Source organism: Camarhynchus parvulus, chromosome 2 (assembly GCF_901933205.1).
Source record: "Camarhynchus parvulus chromosome 2, STF_HiC, whole genome shotgun sequence".
Taxonomy (NCBI): domain Eukaryota; kingdom Metazoa; phylum Chordata; class Aves; order Passeriformes; family Thraupidae; genus Camarhynchus; species Camarhynchus parvulus.
Genome location: NC_044572.1, coordinates 147,647,297 through 147,673,357, shown reverse-complemented (window position 1 = coordinate 147,673,357; position 26,061 = coordinate 147,647,297). Strand labels below are relative to the sequence as shown.

The 26,061-nt window shown below is 40.0% G+C and overlaps 1 protein-coding gene across 4 annotated transcripts in view; it reads left to right on the top strand.

The window, feature by feature from the left end:
• Window positions 1–26,061, top strand: part of PTK2 (protein tyrosine kinase 2) — a 188,217-nt gene that overhangs the window by 41,570 nt on the left and 120,586 nt on the right. Inside the window, exon 1 of one of the 4 annotated variants that reach the window (XM_030968664.1) lies at window positions 15,073–16,798. The exons of 2 other annotated variants lie outside the window; for them this stretch is intronic. In XM_030968664.1, the coding sequence (XP_030824524.1) occupies window positions 16,696–16,798 (103 nt within the window). In that variant the 5' untranslated portion in view covers window positions 15,073–16,695. Of the gene's footprint in view, window positions 1–15,072; window positions 16,799–26,061 lie in introns of those variants that run through there. One more of the 4 variants, XM_030968579.1, reaches the window with a different exon arrangement.

Below are 26,061 nucleotides of genomic sequence, written 5' to 3'. Positions count from 1 at the left end.
TGCAACTTCAAGGACAAGGATGTGTGATGAAACTTTTTCTGAGTTTATATTTGGGACTTGAAGAGTTTGGCTGGTGTGAATCTGAGTCACAATGAGATTATTCTTTTCAATTTGAGTCTGTGTGTGGGAGTGTCCTAATTGTACTCCTTAACTGTGTCTTGCAAGTACTGATAGAGGGCAGAAGTTTTCCCAGGATTTTCAAAGGATGAGCTTTTCCCATGGCAAGAGGACTTTAGAGAGGATATAAAAACGACACACCATGGCTTACCTGTAGCAGAGATTTGGCAGCACCTCCTGGTAAGGGAACTGAGGAAACTTGTTTTGAAAATATGCTTGAAATATTGTCAGAAGGGGAGGCTGGAGTCTCACAGAGGTCTGTATTGTCCTGTGGTATTACAGTATTTTTATTAATGACCATGGAAATGGACTTGATTTGTCTTTATCTGCCAGCAACACAAAAAGAGTTACCAGCGCACTGGATGATGTGATTAAAATTCAAAAGAAATGTGATAAATTGGAAAAGCAGCCTGGATAAAAGATATAATATAGTTGAATAAAGATGAGGTTCTGCATTCAGATGGGAAGTTTAAATCATCAAAACTCATCTTTGCAATAAATATTGGTATTTGCTTATTTAGGGTTTTAGAGAACTTTTTTCTCCTGAGTGCCGCTTTCAGCAGTGGACAATAGATGTCACTAGAAATGTTCTCACTTTTGTCACCTGGTTTCAGTGCTCTAAATTGTCATCATAATAAGGGGGGGGAGGGGCTTTTGCAGTGTTTGAAGATTTTGCAGTAAGGAGACTACTTCAGGTGGTGTCTTTATTGTAGTGTCTAGTTTGAGGTTGGATTATCCATAAATTTGATATAGGCAGTGGTAGGTATATCAAGGTCATCCAGAACACTTATTTCATAGTGAAATCTTGTAAGGAAGGATTGTTTCTGTGCAGGAGAATGCATTAGTTGATGAGGTCGTTAGTTAAATCATTACTCAGGAGAGTTATCCTGAATTAATCTCTATCACTGCTTGAAGTTCATGGGTAACTTGGGTTTTTACTGCCTTGTAATTGAGGCTATGGAGATGAGCATAGAGAATTTTTGGAATGTCAACCAGGAGGGGTTTGGAGAACAATTTGCTAAAATATTATAATTTTGAAGGCGGATAGAGCACACAGTTCTTCTGTCTATAAATGAAGTTCTCTTGCAACAAAAGTGTGTTCACAGCATGCCTGGGGGCATGAAAGACTGGTTTCCTCTGGTAAATGCAGTTAAATTTTCTCTGTTGACACTGTTGGGATTAAAAGCAATCCCTCCTGGATTTTGCCTCACTCTGAATTTAAAACAGCTCTAGCATCTGTCTGATGTAGGTGACTTTTCCTAAGAGCTGGTCCTTTGTTCCTGATCCTGCAGTGCAAATATGTCTTCATTACCAGAATGAAGAAATAATAAGGAAGCAAGAAACTGTCTCAAAGAACTAGAGGAAAATAAAGACAGATATAGGAAACAAACATATAATGGATTTTTGGTATAAAATTCAATAAAATATTATGCCAAAATTGAACCTCAGGTATAGTTGTTTGTTCTCTATGACTCCTCCAGATAATATCTGGTGAGTCGAATAAAATCTTGCTGGCTTCTAACATAATGTATCAAAGAATTAATAGGAAATACACATCTTTTGCTTAGGTCTTATTTCAGATATGCAGCATGTTTTAAGTCTGATGGGTTTGTGCTCACTTTTTGCTGTATAATGTACAATTTAGGTAAGCACTGTTTGCACATTCATTGTTCTCTTGAAATATTAAATGGTTTTGTAACTATTTTTACTTCCAAGTCCTCATCCTCATTTAGGACAGAAAAAAAAAAAAAGTTACACAATTTCAGCTCAACCTAAAGATGTTTCTGAATTAAAGGCATGTCCTCATTCAGTCTCTTGGTGTGTTTGGCCTTGCTGCTTACACAGGGCCTGCTCATGATCCACTTAAGGAAATCAGATTCATCTCCTGGCACTTTCCACAGCCTGGAACAACCTCCTGCTTCCCCCTCCTCTTACCCACTGGGCAGGAGATGGGGTGTTTAATGTTGTGCTGTGCAAAAGATCTTCCTTATCCTAAACCTACACCTGCCTGGGTGATGAACTTAAATACAGCAACCAGAATTTCCAAAGCCCCAAAGGGTTGGGTTCTTCCTATGATGTTAAAAGACAGAAAATTAAAAATCAGTTGAGGTATTGCCAGAGTTGCAGTAGGCAAGAATTGACAGAATTGAGGTTATGCAGAATTCTTAAAATAAATGTTCACATGTATTACAGAGGGTAATAAATTATGCAACGATTATTCATGCAGCTGAGAATAAACTCAGTAGCATGAGCAGAGAACTGTTGTTAATATCCCTGCTTAAAGGGGGGGAAAAGGTAACCAACTATGTAGGCAGAAGCAAAAAAAGTACAAAATAGTGGCTTTTTGATTTGTCACTTCAGTTTTAAGTAAGAATTAAATACAAGCTGCACTGAGACTGAACACTGAACAGTTCCTCTCACTTTAGAATCCCTAGCATGATGCTGAAGGGATTGCAGAAGGAAACCTGTACTTCTTCTCTAAAAGCTGTACTTTCAGTAATCCCTTTGACAATCAGGATTTTTTTTTTTTGGTGAATCTTTGCAAATGTTACTAAAAATTCTGGTTTTTAAACAACAGTAAACTTAGTTTTCATAGATTTGTAATGATTTTATTTGTATGATGAGTATGGAACTGAAAACAGTTTATGAAGTATTAGTGTTGTCAAGTTAGAATAGCTGCCTGCATGCCCTGTACAGCTGTGAAAATCTGAGAGGACTTTTCTTTTGATGCAGATATGTCCTGTAGCTTGAATTCTTTTCACTACCAGCAAGACAGGTGCTACTGCTAGATTTCCAAATTCTCTATCACGAAACTGCTATTACTACTGGATGAGGTTATTACTGACAAAGCTTAAATGTCACTTGGAAGAAGTTTCTCTTGTTATTTGTGCATTGACTCTTACTATTTTAGAATTTTGTTGAGTAGTTTTAAAAAGTTAATCATCTATACCTCATGAAATGCATTTTCCCATTGTTCTATACCTCTGATACTAGGAAAAGCAATGTATTTCTCTTTTGTAAACTGTCACTGTTGAGCGTCTCATGTTTTTGTGTTGAAGGCTTGGGGAGGTGGCAGCTTAGACCTTGACATGAAATCTGTGTATTTGCCAACTTTTCCAGTGAAACTTTCTTGGCTTGTTTTGGCTGTGCTTTTGACACTGCCCTTTTCCCTGCATTCCCATCTTTATAGCTAATTGCCCACACAGGGCAAGAGCAACAGCAAGATTTGGGAAGAAAAACATTTTTATTAGTGAGGCTGACCTGTGTGTTAATACTGAGGTGATGAGATACATTAAACACCTCAAGAAACTGCAAGTTAGCTAAATTGTAGTGGTTTTCCTTTAGAAATTTGAGCCTGACAGTCCAGACAGTTTCCAGGCCATCTCTCTGTCCATTTTTTCAGTCCATAACTTCATCAGCTTGTGTATTATGGTGCTGTCATGGGAGACAGTGTTGAAAGTCTTGCTGAAATTAAGAGAAATGACAACTCAACATCTTCTTCAAGCTGGTATTTTAATCAAAGAAGTTCATCAGGCATGTTTTCCCTTTCATAAATCCTTGCTGACTATTTCTAATCACCTTTTTGTCTTCATTTGTTTAGAAATGGCCTCCAGTGTTGTTACTTCCATCACTTTGTCAGTGATGGAGGTAAGGATGACCAGCCTTAGTCATCCAGACCCTCCCCTCTTCAAGTTCCATTTGCTTTCTTCCAGCTGTCAGGATCCTCCCCCATTTGCCAGGGCAGTCTGTGAAATGATTTATAGTTAAGAAACTTGCCCTGGCTGCAGAACATTGTTTTTCTGGGATTGTGTATAGGGATAGAGGAAAAAGGAGGAGAGGGGGTAAAAGAAAAGAAGTTTCAATATAGAGAATTGAGAGGATGTATTTAAAAAAAATAAAAATCAGGACAAGTTTATTGGGAATGATGTGGCACCCCTGGTATCTGCTCTAGACTGATTTTATGCTCAAAGAAAGTGAAATTTGATATATTGGGCACTTAATGGGACTATGAGATGATTGCATAAGGAGGCAGGGAGTAAGGTTTGATGACATGAAAGGTCCTTCAGGTTCTGTGTCCCTATGAATCTTAACAAGCTGGATCAATAAAGTCTGACACTTTAAAATAAACAAAAAATCAGCAGTTCAGCACATTCCCCTATCATTTCCTGTAGTTCTGGCTCCCATGGTTTTGGAGATATCCATACTGCTGTGAGGATTGTTCTTGCCCTTATTCCTGGGCAGTCATCTCAAAGTGGAAGAATTCCAACAATCAAGGGTGCATCATATGCAAATGTACCACTTGAACGTATAATATCTAAGATATTTTTCTTTGTTTTAATTAATTTCTCATTTAGAATAAATTGGAAATTTTTATCTGCTTCCTTAGAAACTGATATTTCAAATTACATCTTTAGGAATTATGCTGTTTGGAGGCATAAGGATACTTTTCCTAGGGAAAATTGTTCTTTGCAAGTGGCAGAAAAAGGTGTGGTTGCTCCACCGTGGATAACCTGAAGTATCCTGAATTACAGTTTTGCACTTCAGCTTTGAATGAAGTCAGCTGTACATACTCGTCATTCTTTTAGATAGTGATGTGATTTTATTCCTAGTTTGGAAAGTTTGTTTTAGAAATAATAAGATTATATTTATTTTCTCGTTGAGGATGAAGAAACTTGAGCCTCAGTGTCGTGTGGGCACCTGGTGACAGTCCTCAGCCAGGTTTACCAGGGAGAGATTTGTCAATCTTCCAGCTGAGAGGTGGTGAATTTGTGAATTTGTCTTGTGTAGTTAAGGGTGCAAGGAGTGGGGATCATTCAGTGCTTTATTTTAAATGTACTTACAGTTGGCATTCTTCTTAAAAAAAAAGAGAAAAACAAGGCAAGTTATAGAGCTTTTGGACAAACTATAAAAGAAGAAAACCTTGACAATTCTTAGGGGTTTATTTTTTTGTGGGGTTGAAGGGACACCTTGGACAGAAACTATTGAATGTGAACTACAGATTTTTGTTGGTACAATATCAGAGGAATTGCAGAGGAACTTGGAGCTCTGTACTACATGCTGTCAAAAAATAAATAACTTGTAGTAATGTTTTGCTTGGAACAGGATGCTTATGTACTCTGAGAAGATGTTTACCTGTTTTGGTGTCAAAGGAAAACAGAGCAAAAGTGGTTCCTTGTGGGTCCTGTGCCATTAAGTGCAGGTGGATATCCAGGACCTGGCAGTTCACACTCAGCTGAGGCTGAGGCATTCCCTGAGTGAGGAAATTTCACTGCACTCTGTACAGCCACCTGGATGTTCTTGCTGGCAAACTGGCTGCTGGTGGTTGTGCAGAAACAGCTGGAGGGATGTTGGCAAAGGTTATTCTAATGATGCACTTGGAGACCTGAATTCAAATTTTGTCTGGATTCTTTCAAAGTTACAAAAATGAGACATTGAGTGGTTGCACATTTTAAAATTATTTTTAAAGGGTTTTTGATAAGTAGTTAGGGGTTTCAGGATTGTTTTTTACTTTTGTCATAGCAGGTTTTTTTGGTTTGTAAAAGTTTTTGTATAGGCAAGGTAGAGGATGCGTATCTGCTAAGAGTGATTGGAGAATTCATCTATCTTCTTTTACAGGAGAAAAAACAAATCCAAGAACAGAGCCAGCCTGGCACATGGAGAGCAGTGTGCTATAATCAGGGCATCAGGATACTGGGAATGAGCTTCTGCTGCTCCTTTACAGCACAGAACCTTCAGTGGCACTCACTCAAACTGTCTTGTTCTGGTGCAGAATTACTTAAAGATGAAATTTGGCAAACTGAAGAGTCCAAAAATCATGGTTCCTAAATATGTGTTCCTTAGTGTGTTCTGCTGATGCTCACAATGCATTGACTGTTTTTATACAACTGTTCCACAGAAAGTGCAGCTTCTGTGAATTTCTGTAACCCCTTGCTGTAGTGTTGGAGTGTGTTACTACCCAGGGTCTTCACAGCAACAGCTATGGAGTAAAGGAAGGGTGGGGATAACAGTGTGACTGAAAGAAAAAATGTCAATATCAAGCTGGATCTTGTGTAGTTGGCTTATACAAAATGTTAGTTATTAGTGTGTGTTTTGTTCTGCAAGACCTGGGCTGGGAGTGGCTTGGGATCTTCTCCCAAAATACACACAAGCTTGTTTGAAGAGGAACATCACTGACTACAGTGAACCAAGAGGAAAAACATTGCATGGTGAACTTTAATCAACTGTTATGTTGTAAGTTACACCTAAAATGACCATAAATAAAGGATTATATGATCTTTCCTTAAGTTTATTTTTACATCTTTAATGTATAGTTTGAACCCTCTCCTTGTGCCCTTAGCTCATAACTTGTTTGTGCTGGCTTTGTTTGCACAGCAAAGACAGGGAAAAGGAAGTAAGAACAAAAATTGGTACCTATGGCTCCCCCCCTTCCCTTTTTTATTTTCAGAAGAAAATATTAAATTTAATATTTGAAATAAGAACATACTTAGGAAAATATCCCATCACCTTATGATAGCTGTGGTGTGTCATGCAGGCCTTTTCTCTGGGGACCACTAGTTTGAATATGAAAAACTACAAAAATTCTTTTGTCAGGTATAAAGCTAATGTTCTTTAGCTTTTCATATGGAAGGGTCAAACTTAACAACAGCGAAGTCTGTTCTTGTAGCAAGTACATTTTTCCTCAGGACTTTACTCTGAGGAAGGGTCAGGATAACAGAAGAGGGCTGTTAAATGCCTGTGCTTCCATTAGTGGGCTGGAATTACACTTGAGATGGATGGGAAACTTCTTAAGAAATTCTTACATTGTTTAACTCTGGCACAAAGATGTTTTCCAGATTATATCTTTGTGCACTAATTATTCCTTTAAGAAGATCTTTGAAGTTTCTAGTTATTGTCCATTTAGATGACTTACTGGAATGGTTTCACATGGATTGATTTTTTTTTCCATGACAATCAAGGAGAATTATCTGTGATGACTCTTTTTTGTGAAAAGCTTAATACAGAGAAGTACTGGAACTGTATTTCCAGGATTAATAGACTTTATGTTGTGGTTCACATTGTCTTCAGACATCTCAGTGGAGCCAATTTTCATAGATTTGAAGAGCAGCTGAATTAGTGTCTCTGATCTCCACTACAGGTCACTTCTCTGTAGTGACCAGGACTTGAGGGAATGGCTTGAAACTGTGTCAAGGGAGGTTTAGGTTGGATATTAGGAAAAGGTTCTTAACCCAGAGAGTGGTTGGGGAGTGGAACAGATTTCCCAGGGAAATGGTCACAGCACCATTCCTGACAGTCCAGGAGTGTTTGGATAACACTCAGGCACATGGTGGGATTGTCTGGGTTCCTGTGCTGGGCCAGGAGTTGGACTTGATGATCCTTGTGGGTCCCTTCCAACTTATGGTACTAAAGAAAGGTTAGACTTCTACTAAGGTTTTTAGTTCCAGTAAAAAATTTATTGATCAGCACTGAATGTTCCCTGGTCATCTATGTGCCCTCCAAGAGGTGGAGTAAAAGGTGTTATTGAAACTTGAGGCTTTGCAATAGAGAAGGGCGAGGGAGGCAAATGATCCAGTGAGGTGTTAGAGGTAGTGATTACCACTGAGCTGCTGGAAACATCAGTAACATAATTACTGAGATTTTTTATATAGAGCTTCTAAAAGTAGAGTATTAAGTAGAAATTTTAAGGAGAGTGATCAGGCTTTGTCTAATGATTTCAAAACTTGAAGGGTGAAGGAATTCTCTCCTACCCCAAGGTAAACATGACTTAAGTCATTCCTTGAGGATATTTAACCTATTAAGATGACAGTTTCACATCTTCTTCTGCAATTTAAAAATTCTTATTAGACATTTATTTCAGGGTCCTTGAACTTTGCTACTGCTAGTTTAAGTTTATGACATCTCTTGTTCGTGTCTGTGTGGCAGGACAAGGTTTATATTCTTCCTCTGTTTATGCAGGCATGGATATTTTCTTGTTCCGGTCTCATGTTAATTTAAAAGCTTGAGTGCTGAGTCTTGAAATGCATCAAATGGGATTGTGGAGAGCAGTACCAGAGGTTTTTGGGAGCTGTGCTCTGCAACTCAGAACTGTGCAAGAGATGAGCTCTTGGCCCTGTCAGATGCTGTTACATGCTGACAGTGCTGGCCCTGTGATGTTTGGTAAAGTAGGTCAATTCAGGCTGTCATCAGAAAGGAGCTTTTTTGGCTTTTTGATCTTTTGTTTATCATCTGAAGATATAGGATACTTATTTAACATCCCTTCTTCAGATCTGAAGAAGGGCTGTGCCAGAAACATCTTCCCAGCTGTATCAGTTGGTTTTGTATATCTTGGCCTTGCCTATTTTCATTTTTATATCAGCATTCTTGCACATCTGTTTCCAGCTTCATCAAAGCCTTTTGTGCTGAAGTTGTCAAGTCCCTTGGTAAAGATTACTGCACTTAAAGCTCAGCTGAGTTTGGAACTACAGAGCAGAGGTTGCATTGGTCTGCTCATCAATTTCCAGCTCTGAAAGGATGCAGAGAGGGGATATGTGGATATGTGCTGCCTTTCACACACTGAATGCTGCTCCATCCTGTAACAGCTCCATAACTTGAGCTGCATTTGGTGCTGAGCTTCTGGAAGCCTTTCTTAAGATGAAGCAACAAGTTCTTGTGTTTCTGAGCTCTTTGACACCACTCTGCAGGCATTTTCCTAGGTAAACAGAACTTGTTCAGCAGAACTGTGCAGTCTTGTGTAATTGGAGGAGCAAATGAGGCTATTTAAGGTGGTGGATTTTGCATTGAATAAAAGATTTTGTGTTAGCTGAGGATGACCTTTGATTCCCTGTAGCAGCATAAAATGACTGCCTGAGGAGCTGTTCCTTGGAAGTTTATTGCTGGTCTCATGAAGCAGCAATGTAGCTGAAAGTTCCTGAAAAGTGAATATCCCTTCTTGGTACAAAATAGGAAGAGGGGTTGATGAAAGTGAATAGGAATTGAATTTTTTGTGGCTTAGAGGCTCAGGTACACCTGGCCTCTACTAGAGGTTCTCTAAAGCAAAGCATCAAACTATTTTTTTGAATTTTTCAATCTACATTTTGCTAATTGCAGAGGGAAAGGGGGATTTGTGCCTATTTAGCAGTATTTTCTTATTTTTTTTTAAATATGCTTTTATTTGCTTGATAGCTCAGGCACTGAATTTGCTTAGTAATAGAGCAGCATTAATGTTCATGTTATAAAACTTTAAAAAGATGTTCTGTAAGAATTAAAAATTAATTTTTAATTTTCTGCTTTCTTAGACTTGTAGGGTATCAGCATTGGCTTGTTGGTTTATTCTGTGACTCTGGAATTTTAAACTTAAATAGGTCTTTGTTTTAGCCTATAAGAGTTTGTTTATATATAAAGGATTTATGCTATACTCATCCTTCACTAAGAAATACAGTATGAACTGTTCCACCAGTGTGTTTTCATACATAGATGGAAAAATACTGCATTATTGTGAGGTCATGGATTACTGTTTTATTCAGTTTGTAATTGCATTTAATAGCTTGGGAGTCTGAGGAGTTGCTGATGTTACTTCTGTGGTTTATGTAACACTGGGAGTCAGGTTCAACTTCTTCCTAAAAAGATGTTTGCAACTGAAAGGGGTTTGATGAGCTGTTGTTTTAGCTTTGTATTTGGCATCTGGAGGAGAAGCAGGACAAGGAAGACACATCCAGGTGACACCATTTCTGGTAAATAACTGACCCTATGTTGCTGCACAGCTTTCTTACTTTCTTTTGTTTAATTGCTTCTTAGATGGATGAGAGAGAAAGCAGCAGATGCAGTGAGACACTGAAGAGATTTGCTGACCCAGAAGCAACTTCATTTTCCTATATCCCTCTTAGAAGATGTGGCTAATTATTTCTAGGTTACCCTTGAATTGATAAAGGTGGATTTTAAGAATCTGTAAGGTCAACTGATCCACTTGTGAATCTCCTCCACTGAACAAAAGTAATCCTCATAAAATGCAATTCCTTTAAACAGCATCAAAGGGCTGGGGTCCTTCCCCTTCAGATACCTTCTACTGTGTTTACCTCATAAATGGAAGGGTTTTGCCATAAAAAAGGGAAGTTTGTAAGGTCAAGGAAGGTTCTGGTGACCATTTGGATTGCTTTGTCTCACTCCTTCTCCAGTCACCCCACACTGGAGGCTGAAGATACATAATGCAAACTGATAAGCACAGTGAATCTGTCATAGACCAAATTATATTCTGCAGTAAAATAAGGAATAGCCTGTGTAAGATTCACTTTTTCTCTTTTGTTTCACCTCTTGTCTCCAGGTGTCTGTGAAGCAGATTTAGCTTTAAGCAATGGAATAGTGAATGAACTTCTCAAACATGTCTTGAGGATAGAAATGATTTTGTTGGGTGGATTTTTTGTAAATAGCCTAGAACAAGAAGAAACAGAATTTTGAATCAGTGTCCTAAGGAAGGAGTAATTTTAAACCTTTTTCATCTTTCATGGCATTGACTTTATCCTTCTCTACAGTAAAGTCTTCAAAAAGTAAATGGAAGGAAGTGGGAGAAGATGAGCAGCTTAGTCCACCCACAGGAAAATCTGCTACAACTTTCATGCCTGAAAACTAATACAACCCATATGGGTTTAAAAAATGGCTAGTCTTTATTTATGGAATAATAAAATTAAAGTTAACTTAGTGTCCCTTTAACATGTTTTATTAACTGCATAGCTGCACTGCTGCCTGCTCTGCTGTACAGCATCACAGGATCCCTTGGGAAGGGGAGGTGTGGGAAACCTCATTAACACTGAATTCCTCCTGCTCTCTCCCAACACCCTGATCTGTCTTACTCCCCACCTCACTACTACAATAGGTTAAGATATGAAAATAAAACCCGTGAATTCTGACAACTACTATTATAAATGTAGCTCAGATGATCATAAAGCTAAGCAGGTGATCTTGCTTCAGAAGGTCACAAACTTTTGTTTTAAAACTCTAAACTTTTTGGGAATACCGAAGATTATCCTACTATTAAGCTCACCAAATGGAGAAATATAACAATAAATTCAGTATTGGACTGGCTTTTTGCCAAAAGAATGTCTTAAGCAGAGATCCTCAGCAGTTTATATTCTAGAATGAGTTTATCTAAGTGCTCTCTATCTTTCTTCTTCAGGAGAAAAATGCCCTAATGTAGTCTGGAGCATGGAATTAGAGTTTGCTCAAATTGCAAAGTCTAAAATTAATTCATGGAGGTGATGCTGCCTCTCAGATGTGCTGAACCATTTCTGTTGAAAAACTGGGCTTGGATTTTGACGCTTAAAGTAAAATATAATTTTTCTTTCAGTTCTGCCTGTCAGCATGCTCAGAGTTAAATAAGAAAAACCATCTCTGGTGGCAGGATAATGATGACAGAGCTTCTCAGTCTGCAGAGACCCTTGGAGGTCCTGGAGCCCATCACCCTGTTCTCCTCTGTGCCCTTTGGCAAAGGGTGTTCTCGAGGAAGCTGAGCTAGAGAAGGTGTGAGTGGAGCAGAAGGGGCTGCCTGGGGGCAAGGATGACAGATTTAGCTAGCAGGTAATCCAAGGCAGATTTCCAAAATAGCAAACCTGAGTTTAGGGTAAGGCAGAGGTCAGGAGTTGTCATTTTGGATTTGTTATAATTACAATGCACCATTTTTCAGTAGTTCCTGTGAACAAAGATGATGTTTGTTTGACTTTGGCTAAGAGGAAACTTAGGTAGATAATATTTTCCACTTTTAAATAATGCATATACCCAAAGAATACTCAGAATATTTAGAAAAAACTCATACAAAGAACTAACTTGAGGGAATGAAGACGAATGAAGATTACAGGCAGTTACAGTGTCTGGACAGCATGTTTGGGGAATTCTGGATACTAACTAGGAAAAGTAAATTAATTCAGATGCAGAAGACTGTCACTTGATCAATAAACATGTTTTAATTTTTAGAATATTCATCAGCCACTCTCAGCTTTGTGGGCTGCAGTTGTCATTGTAGAAAGCATTTGTGGCTTTACCAAAAAAATCCTGCACTTGTTCTGAGGGTAAACTTTGTTTGAAAACTTTCTTTATCAGCTAGATGAATGCAAGGAACTCTTCTTCCATCTCCTACAGGAATTTGCAGATCTCCTTCAAAACACTGTGTGTTTGTTCTTCAGCTTCTAGAAATTACTAGAGTGATAAACAGTAGCCCATGAAGTGGCTAAGACTATGAGTTATTGAACCCAAAATAATAATAGGCATCACCATCATCATCATCACAGAACAACTGAGGTTGGAAGGGACCTTCAAGATCATCTACTTCCCACCCCCTGTTATGCACACAGTCACCTTACACCAGACCAGGTTGCTCAAAGCTCCATCCAACCCGGCCTTCAGCACTTCCAGGGATGGGGCATCCATGATTTCTCTGGATGTGTCTCACCATCCTCATAGTGAAGAATATCTTCCTAATACTTAATTTAAACACACATTCTTTCAGTTCAAAGCCATTCTTCCTTGTCCTATCACCATGTGTCCTTGCCAGAAGTCCCTCTGCAGGCACTGCAAGGGGCTCCAAGGTCTCCCTGGAGCCTTCTCCAGGCTGAACATTCCCCACTCCCTCATCCTGTCTCCAGAGCAGAAGTGCCCCCAGCCCTTATGCTGATGTCATGGCTGTGCTCTGGGCTGTAGCTCTTTGGTTTTGTTCTAACAAGTGAATGGGCTGCTCTTTTCTCCCTTGGAGGAGATCTCTGTTGCTGTTCTGTTCATCTGGTGGCTGAGGTGTTGCTGGAGAGGAGCTGAAAAGCAAAGTCCTGTTCTGCTCTCCAGCACTGCCCTGGTACCAATCTGTCTGTTTTCTTCACAGTTTCCAAATCCTGAGTCCAGTTTGATTTCTCAGCGCAGTGGAACTTGGACAAGTACTCCCTGTTTGGATCTGTCCTGTTCTCCTTCCTAACAATGCTCCAACTTGCCAGCCAGTTTGGTCAAATTTGATGAATAGAGATACTAACTGTTGTGAAAAAAAAACAAACTAGTTGAATAGCAGAGAGTTCCTAAAGATGGCATTTACTGAGGGAGAAACTGGGGTCAGTTCTGTGCTGATGAGATCTCTGGGACACCCCCAGGAGCTCCAGCTCTGGACATGACCATGGAGAAAGCCGAGGTTTGCTGGTTTGTCTGATGGGCCTGATCTTTGTTTTTGTTTGGATAAGCTTGAGTGGAAAAAATCAGACAAGCTTTTATATGTGTCACAATTGTAAAAAACAAACCCCTGCTGTTTAACCCTTTCCTCCCCAGATCTTTTTGATTTTTGGAGGTGACATCAGTAGGAGACAGGCTCAGCACCACAAAGAAAATTTTAAAAACTTAATGCCTTGATAGAATCAAAAAAGTGCTTCTGATTTTTTTCTTCCACTCTTGCTTTCCAAAAGCTGATGCTGATAATCAGTAGTCTTTAAAAGCAGGGTGAAATTGAGCAACCAAAATCATAGTCATAGCAGAAAAGTCTTAACTTGACTTTCCTTGGGGCAGAATGCCATTTCTTAGCTGACCTTGGCCTGTCTGTTGTTATTGGGGTAGTCTGAGCTTTTTTTCTGGTTAGAATGTGTGCTAAGGACAATGGTCAGTGCTGCTGCATATTCTTAGTAAAAACTTATGAATTCTTCTTTTTGTAATAAATACTTTTTTAGGTTTTTCTTCGATAGCTGTTATCATCATTGCTTACACAGAGACTACTACACACATACTATCAGTGTGTTTCAGCAAATGCATCTTGCACAGCAAGAACCAACGCTCCTGTTCCACAGCCTTAATTTCTGACAGATGTTTCTTACCTCAATAAATGCTGTAATCTGATTGGCATTACTTAAAACAGATTACTTTACATAAATGCTGCTCAGATACCTACTTGAGGAGCAGTATTTATAAAATGTTGTAAATTCTCAGTATACTCTGTATACTGCAGATGTATTTAACTTCTCAAGGTTTATTTTTTTACTTTGTGCTTTGTCTGCTTCATCCCTGCCTGCCTTCCTCCCTGCAACTTGGAATTTTGGGGTTTCTGAACATCTCCAGAACATCAATTTTATGCTTTTGGCCTTTTTTTTTTCTGGTGCAGAAGAAGATTATCATGTTATTTGAAAGAAGAGAATGAGCATATGTCCACTGTGTACTTCTTATAACAACAAATAGATATTAAGTATTTTTTAAAAAGCATCAAGAAAGCACTTGGTTCAAGTGAAAAAATACATATTCAGGGTGTAAAATGCTGGACAGCTTCTAAAATTGAATTTTAAAAATTCTTATGTTATGAAGTACTTAGTTTTCACCTTCATTTTGTAGTCTAATACAGAAACAAGAAGGTATGTCCTTGAGAAGAATGAATATAATACTGGTATTATATGAGCAGGCAGTATCTCTTGACACTTGGATTGATAGTCTGTATTAGCCTCATCTGTTAAAAGTGTAAAGAATACAGAGTCCACACATTCTGTTTACTAAAACTGTCCTTGGTAATGCACTTACCAGTTGATATTTAAAGGGTTTTGTTTTCATAAATAAAATTTAATTTAGACCTTCCCCTTTTTACTTCTTGATATTTTTTTATCTGCTTTTCTGGAAAGCATTCTCGTTTCATAGAAGAAACACATTTTAAAATATATATTTTACACCCTAGAGCACAGATCAAACCAGTTGAAGGAAAACTGAAGTATCTGCAGTTTCCTTTTTTGAAGGAAACAAGTCTGACTTGCTCAAGGTCACCAAGGAAGCCCATGGCAGAGCTGGATGTGTAAAAGCAGATTTCCTGCCCTGCCAGGTGCAGGATGAACCAGAGAGGCACTGAGCCTGTCTGTGCCCCTTCTGTACCCACACAACTACAATAATTGTGGGTGTAAATATTTACTGTAGCATGTTTTGCTTTATTATTGAAGGTAAATATAATCGACCTTGTCACCAGAAGTGTTTGTCTGTCTGTGTAACACTGAGGGGCTTGGAAAACTTTGTGGTGGGGGGGAGGAAGGCACCCAGGCATGTCTTCAGTTCCCTTTGGCTTTCTTCAGCCCCAGAAAAAGCTTTGTGCCTGAGCAGTGATGCAGAACATCTGATGGGCCTGGTTGTGGCCTAATCTCTCTCTCTTTTTCTTTCTTTTTTTCCCAGTGAATATTTTTTCTCGTTTAAATAGAGAAGCAGACAATAGTTAAATGCAGTTGCTAAAAATTCCTTTTTTTTTTTTAATCAAGAATTTTGACATACACCACTAATTCTGCAAGGCCAGTCAGTATATTGAGAAATGAGATGGCAGTAAAGAATGGTAATTAACATATGCTGTAGACGAGTGCATGCTGCTACAAGTAGGCAGATAGGTTAAGTTGAAGGCTGCTGGCTTTAGATTAATTCCCTTTTGGTTCTAGTCTTGGATAAGCCTCACGCCTTACTGCTGAGGGCTGGGAGTGAGAAGAGATTACCGTGGAATATATAAAGGGGCTTTAATGATAAGTGTGAATCTTGTTCCTGTTGATTTTAATACGTGTTCTAGCTGAAACAGTTATTTATAATTTTTGTGAAATACTTTGCTGTAAAATGGATATTTGCTTTATTTCCATACACACATTGTGCCTGGTTGTGTGATTATTATAAACATCGGCTTTTGCAGTATTTATACTCACCATTTAAAAAGAAAACTACTTTAAGCAGTTTTGGTGTTAGGTGCTACAAAGTTAAGAAGAAACAAAGGCCGTTCACCATCTGGGGTGAATGTTTGAGGTGACCTTTGCCTTCTGATGAGAAGTCAATAAAGAAGCCCCGGCTTTAGAGGGGGGTTGGATGTGGCACTAAGGCCTGGCGTGGGCTGCGATATTCATTCTTTAGGGCCAAGCAGCACTGCCAGGCTTCTTCCATCCTTAATCTCGTGGAGTGAGGCAAGTGCTGATGGAGCGTGTGACCCCAATTCCTGCTGAAGTTTGGGGAAGTTCTCCAGCGCTTATAGGGAAGTTCCCGTGCGCTTAGAGCCAAGTTTTGCTTTTAGGATGCCTGGCTCTTGTGTCGGTAAACGGACACAGCAAATGTGTAAAAGCGATGGCAAAACGCGGGTGCGGCAGGGAAGGGGCGGTGCGGGACCAGGAACATCCGCGGCGGCGAAGCGAGGCCGGTCCGCGGCCGGGCGGCGTTTCCAGCGCGGTCCCTTTGCGCACAGGGTGAACCGGAGCCGGCCGGGCGCGGGCAGCAGACGGGGATTAGCATATTAATGGCAGCCGGGTAATCGCCTCCCGCCCCTGCCCGCCCTCCTCCGCGGGGCTCACTCCGCCTCGGCACCGCTCCCGGGGAGGAGGAGGACGAGGACGAGGAGGTGGATGATGCTCCGGGGCGGGGGGAGATGAGGCAGCGGCGCGGCTTCCCCGCAGCGGAGCGCGCTGGAGCCCCGGGCTGGCCGGGGGACCGCGCTCCCCCCGCAGCCAGGTGAAGGCGCACCGCCCCGGGGAGGGCCGGGGCTCCCTCCTCTCACCGGGATCCGGCACGTCCAGGCGGCTCCAGCCTCCCCCCGCAGGAGCCCGGGGCGCTGAATCGGGACATTGTGTGCCGGAGCTGGCCGGCATCGAGCACGCTCCGTGTATGTGGCTGCTGGAGGTGGCCGGGCAGCAGCCCCCGAGGCGGGCAGGTGCGGGCTGCATGGAGAAAAGCGGCTGCAGCCCTTTCCCCATGTGCTGGGCTAAAGGTACTCCGACCTTTTATTTATATATGTGTGTGTATGTGTGTTTATATATATCTGTATGCATTTCTCTCTCCCTCTTAATTTAACGTTTTACCACCTGTGGTTCTATGGTCTTTTTCCTCTCAAAACCAAGCTAGAAAATAAATATTCTGGTCATGCGCTTGCAGTGCGGAGCTGCCTCTCCGCAGGAGCTGCTTCACCTGACAGCTAGGATGCTTCGGGTTTTGTGTTTGTTTTTTTTTTTCCTCCCTCTGCCTTTAAGAATTATTTGAAATGAAAAGAGCGCTTGAGCTGTTTGGTTTGTACTTGCACTGATGTGAGGATCTGACGGCTTTGTTTGTGATCTTTGTATGTTTGAAGCCGCTGCGAGGGTGATCCTGCTTTCACTCACCTTTTAGAAGAAGTAGTTTTTAAGTGTCTGATCCTGATCGTAGGGAGCGGAAGACTCACATGTTTTTACTTGATGTCTCTGAATTTGCCACCCCTATTACCCACGCCCAAACGGAGACAATAAGTATCCACAGAGCATGAATTTATTACAATGAGACGGTTGGACTTGAAATTGAGGTTTAACAATAGTTAAATGGACATGGGAAAGTCATTCACGTGATAATCTTAATTTGCACCCCAAGACTTTAATATTTACCGTATTATCATCTGGATGTTACTTGTATATTGGAGTTGTGGATGTGACTTTACAGGGATTAAGGTCGAAATTCTGTTAGTAGCTAAAGAATCAAATCTTCCTTAGATGGAAAACAACTGTAAAAAGTTGAATGTTGCTGGTTGTAAGCATAACCTTCCTCGTGCTTGCTTTCATTTCAGTGCACTTTCTTTTTTGGAAGAGAAACTGGCAGTGAAGTATTGCGTCACCGTAATCTTGGATCACGGACAGCCAGTTACTTCAGAAGTACAGGGCAAACGCATCTGAACTAAGGATTCAATAGGCATAGCTGCTGATTAGTTGTTTGAAAAAAGCATTAAATTTATTTACAGTTTTTATTGTCTAGTAATTAGGAGGGCACACGAAGAAGCATTTAACACTTTGTCTTGCCTGCTTTCTGCACCTTTCAGAAATATTCAGGCTAAACTAGTCCTTGCCACACATTGACAAATTATACCCCATAGAGTAGAATTGACTTAGAAATGGGAGAAGTGGAACACCACACCCTGGTTTCATGAAGTACAGAACCTATCAGCTCACTAGGGAATAATATTTAGTAAACAATGAGTAACGGTAGCTGGAAACAAAGCTAATACAGAGTGTCCTTTGCTTTTAAGTAAAACTTGTTTACCGTGAAGGGGGTAACAACAATGCCAGATCTGTGTGTCATAAATTGAGTAACAGAAGTATTAGATGAAATTTGGATTCATCTCCTTGGACTGTTGTGAGGGTCAAGATGAAGGTACCTCCCAGAAAGTAACTTTTAAAAGTAGGGAAGAAGAATCTCCTGAAAGCAAAAGCAAGCTTTTGCTATCAATTGTTCAGGCTGCTTAGTATTGAGGTATCAATTTCTCTCCCCTACTCCAGTCCCAGAGGATGCCCCAGCAAGGCTGGGGATGGCTGCATTGGGCCATGATAAAAGGTATTGATTCCCCCCCACCCATTCCAGCTACTGAAATGAATGAAAAATGATCCCACCTCTTCCTCTGGTCTCCTGTGTTCTCAGAACATGACTTCAGAGGAGATTGCTTGTCCATCCCCTTTGCCCCAAAATCTGGAGAGCAGCCCTGTAATCTCTTGTTATTCCTGTTGGGGGGAGAAGGAGAACACCAGGGGTTGCATAAGAGGACAAAGGCATCAGGATCTTCACAGCTGCCAGTTGTGATGATTTCTAGAAAAAAGCTTCATCGCAGCCTCCCAAAAAAATAGGACAGATGAGAAATAGCTTGAGCTATATTTGTCATTGAATGGTGGCCGTGCCTTAGTGGATGATTACTTTGTGTACTGTTCACCGGCTTAACCTTAGGGAAATGAGACGGATCTGGCCTACTTTGATAAGGGCTGTGAGATATCTGCAGTCCAAGAAAGGTAATATATTAATGAGAGAACCATTTAGTTCTGATGTCTTTATTCTGCCTCTTTGGTTTTTCTGGTAAAGTGTCAGGTTACCTGTAGGAAAAACTGATAAAACTTTTAAAGTGTTTTATAATGTCTTAAAATGGGATCTTGATGTGTATGTTTTATTATCCATAACTTACTTTCTAAGTGCTCTGTTCTCTTTTTGAATGGGACAGATTGAGCTTCCATTGTACCAGGTGTGATCTCAGCAAATGTTTGTTCTTTGAAAAGGCTTTGAAATATTTCAGTGAGTCTGTGTTCATACAGAGGTTCCACTTTTTTTTAGCATTCTTAAATCTGAAATCGTCAAATCTTCTTAGCGATAGCGTGGGATGACCTAATTGCAGCCAATTCTGTGGCCCTGTCTGTAGGACTGCTACAGAGAATAAGATATTTGCTTGCTTTAGAAAGTACTTGTGTGAATCTGTGTTGTTGCTTTTTTGCCTCGTCTCCACATCTAAATCTAATCTAAGTAGTGTTACTGAATTGAATAATTTAGTCAGGATCTGCACGCTCCAGATTTGAGGGTATTGTGATGGGTGAATGAAGAGAAAGTGTATACTTTGTTGCTGGCATATTTCTTCTCAGTAAGTCTGTATTACTTTATCAGGATAGGAGTAAGACATTTTTGGCTGCTTCCTCCATCTCATTAAGTAATTTGAAACTTAAAATGTCAGGTCCTGTGGACTAATCATCCTGAAGCTCAGTTACAACTTCGGGGGATGCTGAAGTGCCTGTCTTGATTCCTGAGCAGTCACCACTCCTTTCCCAGCTAAGTGCTCAAACTTTGTGCTGATATCATATAGGGTATTTCCTTTCTGCCTGTAACAGCAGACTAGAAAGTAGTCATGGATCATTAAAGACTTTTCACTAACATCTCTGAAATTTGTTAAAATCATTAATAGTATAATGTATTACACTTCGACCTAGATACTTCTGCTGGCAAACTTTTTTCTTGTGTTTCCTATGAATTCCTGCCATTTTAACCTTACACAATAACTGGGTGAAAGCAGTGTAAACGTGACAGGCAAGGGTAGCTGGGCGGCTCTGCTATAGGTCTGTGAATTATCTACCTCAAGGAGGAGGAAGTTTCTTGAATAACTTCCAGAAGAGCTCTGTTTAGTCATTTATGAACAATTAATTGATGTAATTCAGTGTGTGCCATGTGAGTTGCTACTGCAGGGTGATCACAGTCCTTGAACTCAGCCATTCAAACAAACATGGAAAATCTATACTGACTTAAAATAATTGAGCCAAATTCAGTCAAAAACCTGCTCTTGATTAAAAGAAATATTAAAAATTTTAACCTGTGTTGCGAAATGTATTTAATCTGCTGGGAAAGAGTTTTGCCCTATTGCAAATGTTGCAATCTTTTTTTAAAGAGAGAAGCAGTTCCAAGTGAAATGTTGTGGGTTTAGTTTTTGGTGAGCCCTGCTGATTGAGGGGGTGTGTTCAAGATGGGGCCTGCTGGTCATGTGTTGAATATAAGCAGGACAGTTGGATGCATAAGAGAGGAGGTCAGAGCTGTTTCTCCTTCATCTCCATGTCATAAATCTCTGCTGTTTTGCTGACAGAGTGATAAAATTCAGTCCAACAGGCCCTTAGGTTTTTATGTGATAGGTGATTGCTAAGAGGGACACAGTCATAGAAAATGGAGTAAGGGAAGTTGCTGTGAAGGTTGTAGGCAGGTAAATAATCTCTAAAGCAAGATATCCTACTTCTTTGACATAGACATTGTATATCTAACATAGAAATATAATTGTTCTTGTGTCTAGAAAGGAAAAAAAAGCCATTCTGTTTGTGTGAGTGTTCTGCTGCACCTTCTCAGTGAGCTTCAGTTCAAGTGACTGGAGGAAGCACCTACTCTTGCATTTTTTCTTTGCTCTGTAGGTGTAGTTTAGGAGTGACTTTAGGTGCTTTTCCCTTGGTGTCTGAGGGGAAAACAACTGGGAAAAGTCTGGTCTGTCACTTGACAGTCTGATGTTCACTAACCACATGGGCTACATTGGCCATTTCCTTCTGAATGGTAATGTTGCCTAAACTTTTGTTAAACTTAGTGATAATTTTGTAGCTTCTTGAGCTGAGACTTGCAAACCATGAAAAGCGTCTCTTCAGTTCCTTGGTTTTTTGGGAGGTTTTTGTAGAAAGAAGAAAAATAATGTTGATCTCATTAAACCACTAATTTTTAAAGACACAAAGTTCACAGAATCACAGAACGGTTTGTGCTGGTAGGGACCTTAAATATCTGTCTAGTTCCAGCTCCCTTGCCATGGGCAGGGGCACCTTCCACTAGACTGGATTGCTCAGAGTATCATATTCCTGATATGCCTTTATATATATTTAAAGGTGGAAAATAATCTGGAAAAGCAAGGGGGGTTCCCTTTCAGTGTTACAGCACAGCGTGTGGTAGCTCAATATTCTTCAAAATACAGGAACTGTGCAGCTCAGGGAGTCTGCTGCATTCCCACTGGGGTGATTGTTCATATTCAAAGACGACTGGAATGGAAGATGGAGCTTGAGATATTCTTACAAAAAAGGAAAGTGATTGTTTTAAGGGCTGGGGGAGCATTTGGTGTTCCCTGGGTAATGGAGATGTGTGATCTTATCAATTGTAGCACCTGGTAATGAGCCAGTGAAGCAGCTTGGAATTAAATTCTGAGCTGCCTGGAAAAAACCTGAAACTTCAGTAAGGAAAACAAAATATTTGAAATATCCTTGTAAAGAAGCATTGGAAAACAAGTCTAACAGCAAAGTGTGGAAGTTGGAACCCAGGTGAATGTTTCATTGTTGGAAATGATGCATTAAGCAGAAAAGTTAACCAGGGGTTTATAGTCCTGATTGCTTTTTTATTCAGTTTATATTTGAAATTTCTTTATCACAAGTCCCATTTTGTGTTTGTGTATATTTATTTTCTGTATGTAAAATACATCTACAGACATGTGCATAATTTGATTTGCCCAGTTAGCCTGGCAAGACTTGCAGTGTTTCAACATTAGATACCAAAGATGATCTCTTACCTGCTTTTGTGTTTTTAGCAAATGCAATTCATTGGGCAGTGTCTCTTTTGGAAGCTTTTATTGGTAGGACTGTGGTACTGAAACGAGCTTTTGTGACTGGTGTTGTATTTGTAAGAAATGTATTAGGTTGTCTCAACCCTTCACTTGCTGTAGTGTTGCTGAAATTGAATAGTTGCAAATTCATGTCTTGTAAAAATGTTGATGTGCCAGCAAAGATTATGTACTTTTAATCAATTGTCTGGAAAAAAAACCCTCACTAGTATTCCTAAATTCATGACCTGATATGGATTTGTTCATGGAATTATTAAAAACTGGAGACTTTATAGATTAATATACACTATAACAATATAGTAGGGAAACCTGTACAAGCTGCTGAATTCTATAACCCAGCACAACAACCAAAAGCCAGACATAAAGAAATATCTTTGTAAATACTATATTAAAAGAAGCTTAAGTACAGGACATCATAAATGTATTTGATTAGAGGAGTTACAGAAATATTGTATCATTCATGAAGATTTCATCGTCATGCAAAAGCAATGAGATCCCTGCAGTATCTCCTGTTGAATCAATGTTGAGAACTGCCAGTGCCAGATTTCCCTGCTGGCTTGTCAGGGACAGAGCTTGCTGAGGTCTAGAGGTGATTGAGGAATGGAGGTAACTGGTGGTTGCCCAGCACTGGATTTATTGGTGTATGGAAAGAGGGTAGGATTGTACTCTTCTGATATTTAATGTAGCTTAGTATCAATATTAAGAAAAGCATTTCTGTGTGTATTCAATCCTGCTGAGTCATTTTATTGAAAATAACCTGTAAACAAACTCCCTTTTTTCATTTATTGATTTGATAACTGGGGTTTGTTACTTTGCCAGAAGGGAGATTGGTTAATCCTCTCCCCAAGCACTGTCACTGATTTCTGAAGTAGTGTTTCTCCTGCCAGTGATTTCAGATCCATAACAGCAAGCACTAGGGGTTTGTACTTTCTATGTAAATTGGAATCTGCAAATGAAGTATTGTCCCGTTTTACCAAGGAAATGTCTAAGGAGAAACAGCTTTTTCCATGGCCTAAGTCTCCTTATCTTGAGTAAATATAGGAGTAAAATCAGTGTGTGCTTCAGTTCTGCTGTGCCTTGGGACAGCAGCTCACAGCACCTGAGCACTTCAGTGATGTCTTGTGCAGCATCACATCAGCAGGGGATGAGGATAATGAACTGAACAGTGGCATTTTGAGACTCAAAGCTGAACTTTTTACTTCAGTTGGTTGTGCTGTAGAACTGAAAGTAAAACCAGACTTTCCTTACTTGAACAATACCTCTGGATGAAGCAAAATTATTCCCTTAATTGCCAGTATGTGGTCATGGGTTCCCATACCCATTTGAGTTTTCTCCTTTAACATCCATGTAGAGGTCACTGGAGCAAGGAACATTTTCATCATAAGTGATTGCAGGGTGAGTAATGGTCTGCAGTCCTGATACATCTTTATTTCTGGGAAGGAGAGTTGGAAGGAACTGGGTATGTTCTGTAGCTTCTTAGCTGATTTTGGAATATAAGGGACAATAGGATTGAAACTCTTCTCACAACTTTTCTGCTAATATGCTTGCAAGTCAGCAATTATCTGTTCTTGCTGGTATGGGGAGATAGTAGGAATCATGTTCCTGAAATCTCAGTGTGTTCAGCTCAAAGGGGGTTTTGTCTTGGCTGTGTCACGATGGTTGGTCAAGATAATCTGAAGAATTGCAACAATGATACTTTGGAGTAGAGCAGCCTTTTCAATTTGATCCTAACAAACGATTCCCATGCAACAAATTGCATTGCCAGGTACTTGAACAGCAGCTTTTTGTCCATTCAGGTGTTTGATTGCAGCAGTCTTGACTCATGCTGGCAGAATTAAAAGGTCTCTGATTTATGGTTCTGTATAGCTGTACATGTCCAATAGGAGCATGTGGGTACTGCAGATATCCATCCCATTCCCTCCCCAGAGGGAAAGGGCACTGCTCAGGTGACAGGAGCTGTGTATCTGTTCCCAGTTCAGGGCTGATTCCTGTGTCATGTTTATCACAAGAGCAGCAAAGAAATTAAGATTTACACCCCAAGCTGTTCCAATCAGTGTCCTCTGGCAGGGAAGTGGGATGGACACATAGGGATGGTGCCTGTCAGGTCAATAAGTTAATGTTTTATCAGCTAACCAGGTTCAACAGAAGGTAGGCTTTTCTGCATGTTCTTCTGAAGCTAAAATTAAGGGGATTTTGCTCTGGTTGTAGTTGTGAGAACTTCATGCTTGTGATTTTCTTACAGAGATTTGGGAGGATGCTGTAGAACCCCAGAATGGTTTGGGTTGGAAGGAATCAGGATCTTTTCACTCCAACCCCCTCAGCCATGGGCAGGGACACCTTCCACTACCCCAGGTTGCTCCAAGTCCCATCCAGCCTGGCCTTGAACACTTCCAGGGATGGGGCAGCCACAGCTTCTCTGGGAAATCTGTGCCAGGGCCTCACCACCCTCACACTAGAGAATTTCTTCCTTGTTCCTGTTCTGTCCTTGAAATGAAAGATTTGCCCCTTCAATCTTTTGCTTTTACTTTTATATTTTTTAAATACATACACATAGTATTTCTTAGAGTATCTAATATAAAATATAAAGTATATACTGTTTTATAGTACAGGATATATAAACTGAATATGTGAATAAAAGGCATCATCAGGTCTTTGGTAGGAAAATATCCATTACTTTTCTTCTTTCTGGAGTAATTTTGGTGTTTGTATAGGTTCTGGTTTTATGTGATACTGAATAAACTTTTTGCTGGTTTTGGTTGCATTAATTTAGCTTTACTGGAACAAGCTGTGTGACCTGTATTGACCAGTAGTGTTGGACTTCATGTTGAAGTACCAAACTTGCACATCTAAATATAATTTAAGTATCTTTTGTCAGTCTAGAGGTGCAATAAAAATGTTTTTAGAATAATGTTCTTATCTACCACATCTCACTTCTCTTGCTACCTCTGGCTGTGATACATTTGGGGAGTTTAAGTAATGTCCCACACTGATGAAAACCAAGGTGCTGCGGTAGGAACAGGGGCACTTGCTGTGGCTGTGGCTGCCAAATAATTTCTGTGATAAACCCTCCTTCAGGTTATCTTCTACTCAGAATTATCCAAGTTCTTAATTGCTGATGCTGAAATCAGTCTGGAATCTCTGAAATTGTTAATTCCTAACATTTGAAGGGATAATAGTTGTGTTTTTCCTGTGTCTGGTCTGTTCTGGGAGGGAGCAGTGACTGTTGGAGATTGGAGAGAGAACGAGCTGTAAATGAGAATTATCTGAAATCAGGAACAAGCACACCCTGGATACTCCTGGATACACAGCAAGGTCATGTTCACAATTCCTGTTCCATCCTGTAGGAAAAGCCAGGCAAGTTAAAACACACACAATGTTTATCCAGCAGAGAAAGGCAATGACAACCAGTCACTTCTGTTTAATCCAGATTTATCTCTAGTTTGTTTTTTTACTGTTAAAATCACAGTCAAGCCAAAGTAAAATAAACCACGGTAGGAGGGTTTGGGTGTAAATATATCAGGAACAAGGAAAAAACATCAAAATGGGGGGGGGAAAACTCTCATACTTGAAACTGGCTGTAAGATGGGATCAAACTTAGGTCTGTATTTATGAGATCACAGAGATCAAAAATACTGGCTGAAGGATTTTTGCATCCAGGTGTCTCAAGTTACTTCTGTGGTTGTAAAGGCTTGTGCATCTTCAGAAGAATGAGAAATGAAGACAGGTTTGAAACTTGCAGTCACAAATCTTCTGTCTTTTTTCAGCATGGTGTTGGGAAATTCAGGAAAGATTAGTATGAGCACAGTATTTGGAGACATAAAATTAAGGGGGAGAACACCAAACCTCAACTTACAATAGTTTTTTGTGTCTGCCAAGAATAATAATTTTATTTTATGAATCAGTCACTGATGTCTCAATCCAGTGAGTATTTTCCTGTTCAGTGGTAGGACCATAAACAAGAGGTTGTGATTTTTTGGAATAATGCTACATTTTGGGAAGTGAGAGTCACTCCCTTTCCCTAATGTGGGAATTATCATGAATTTCAGTTTTGTTGCTGTCTGTAGTACATGTGATGCCTCAGCCCTACAATAATTGTACAAAACAATAGTTAATATATAATTTTTTGTAGGTTATTA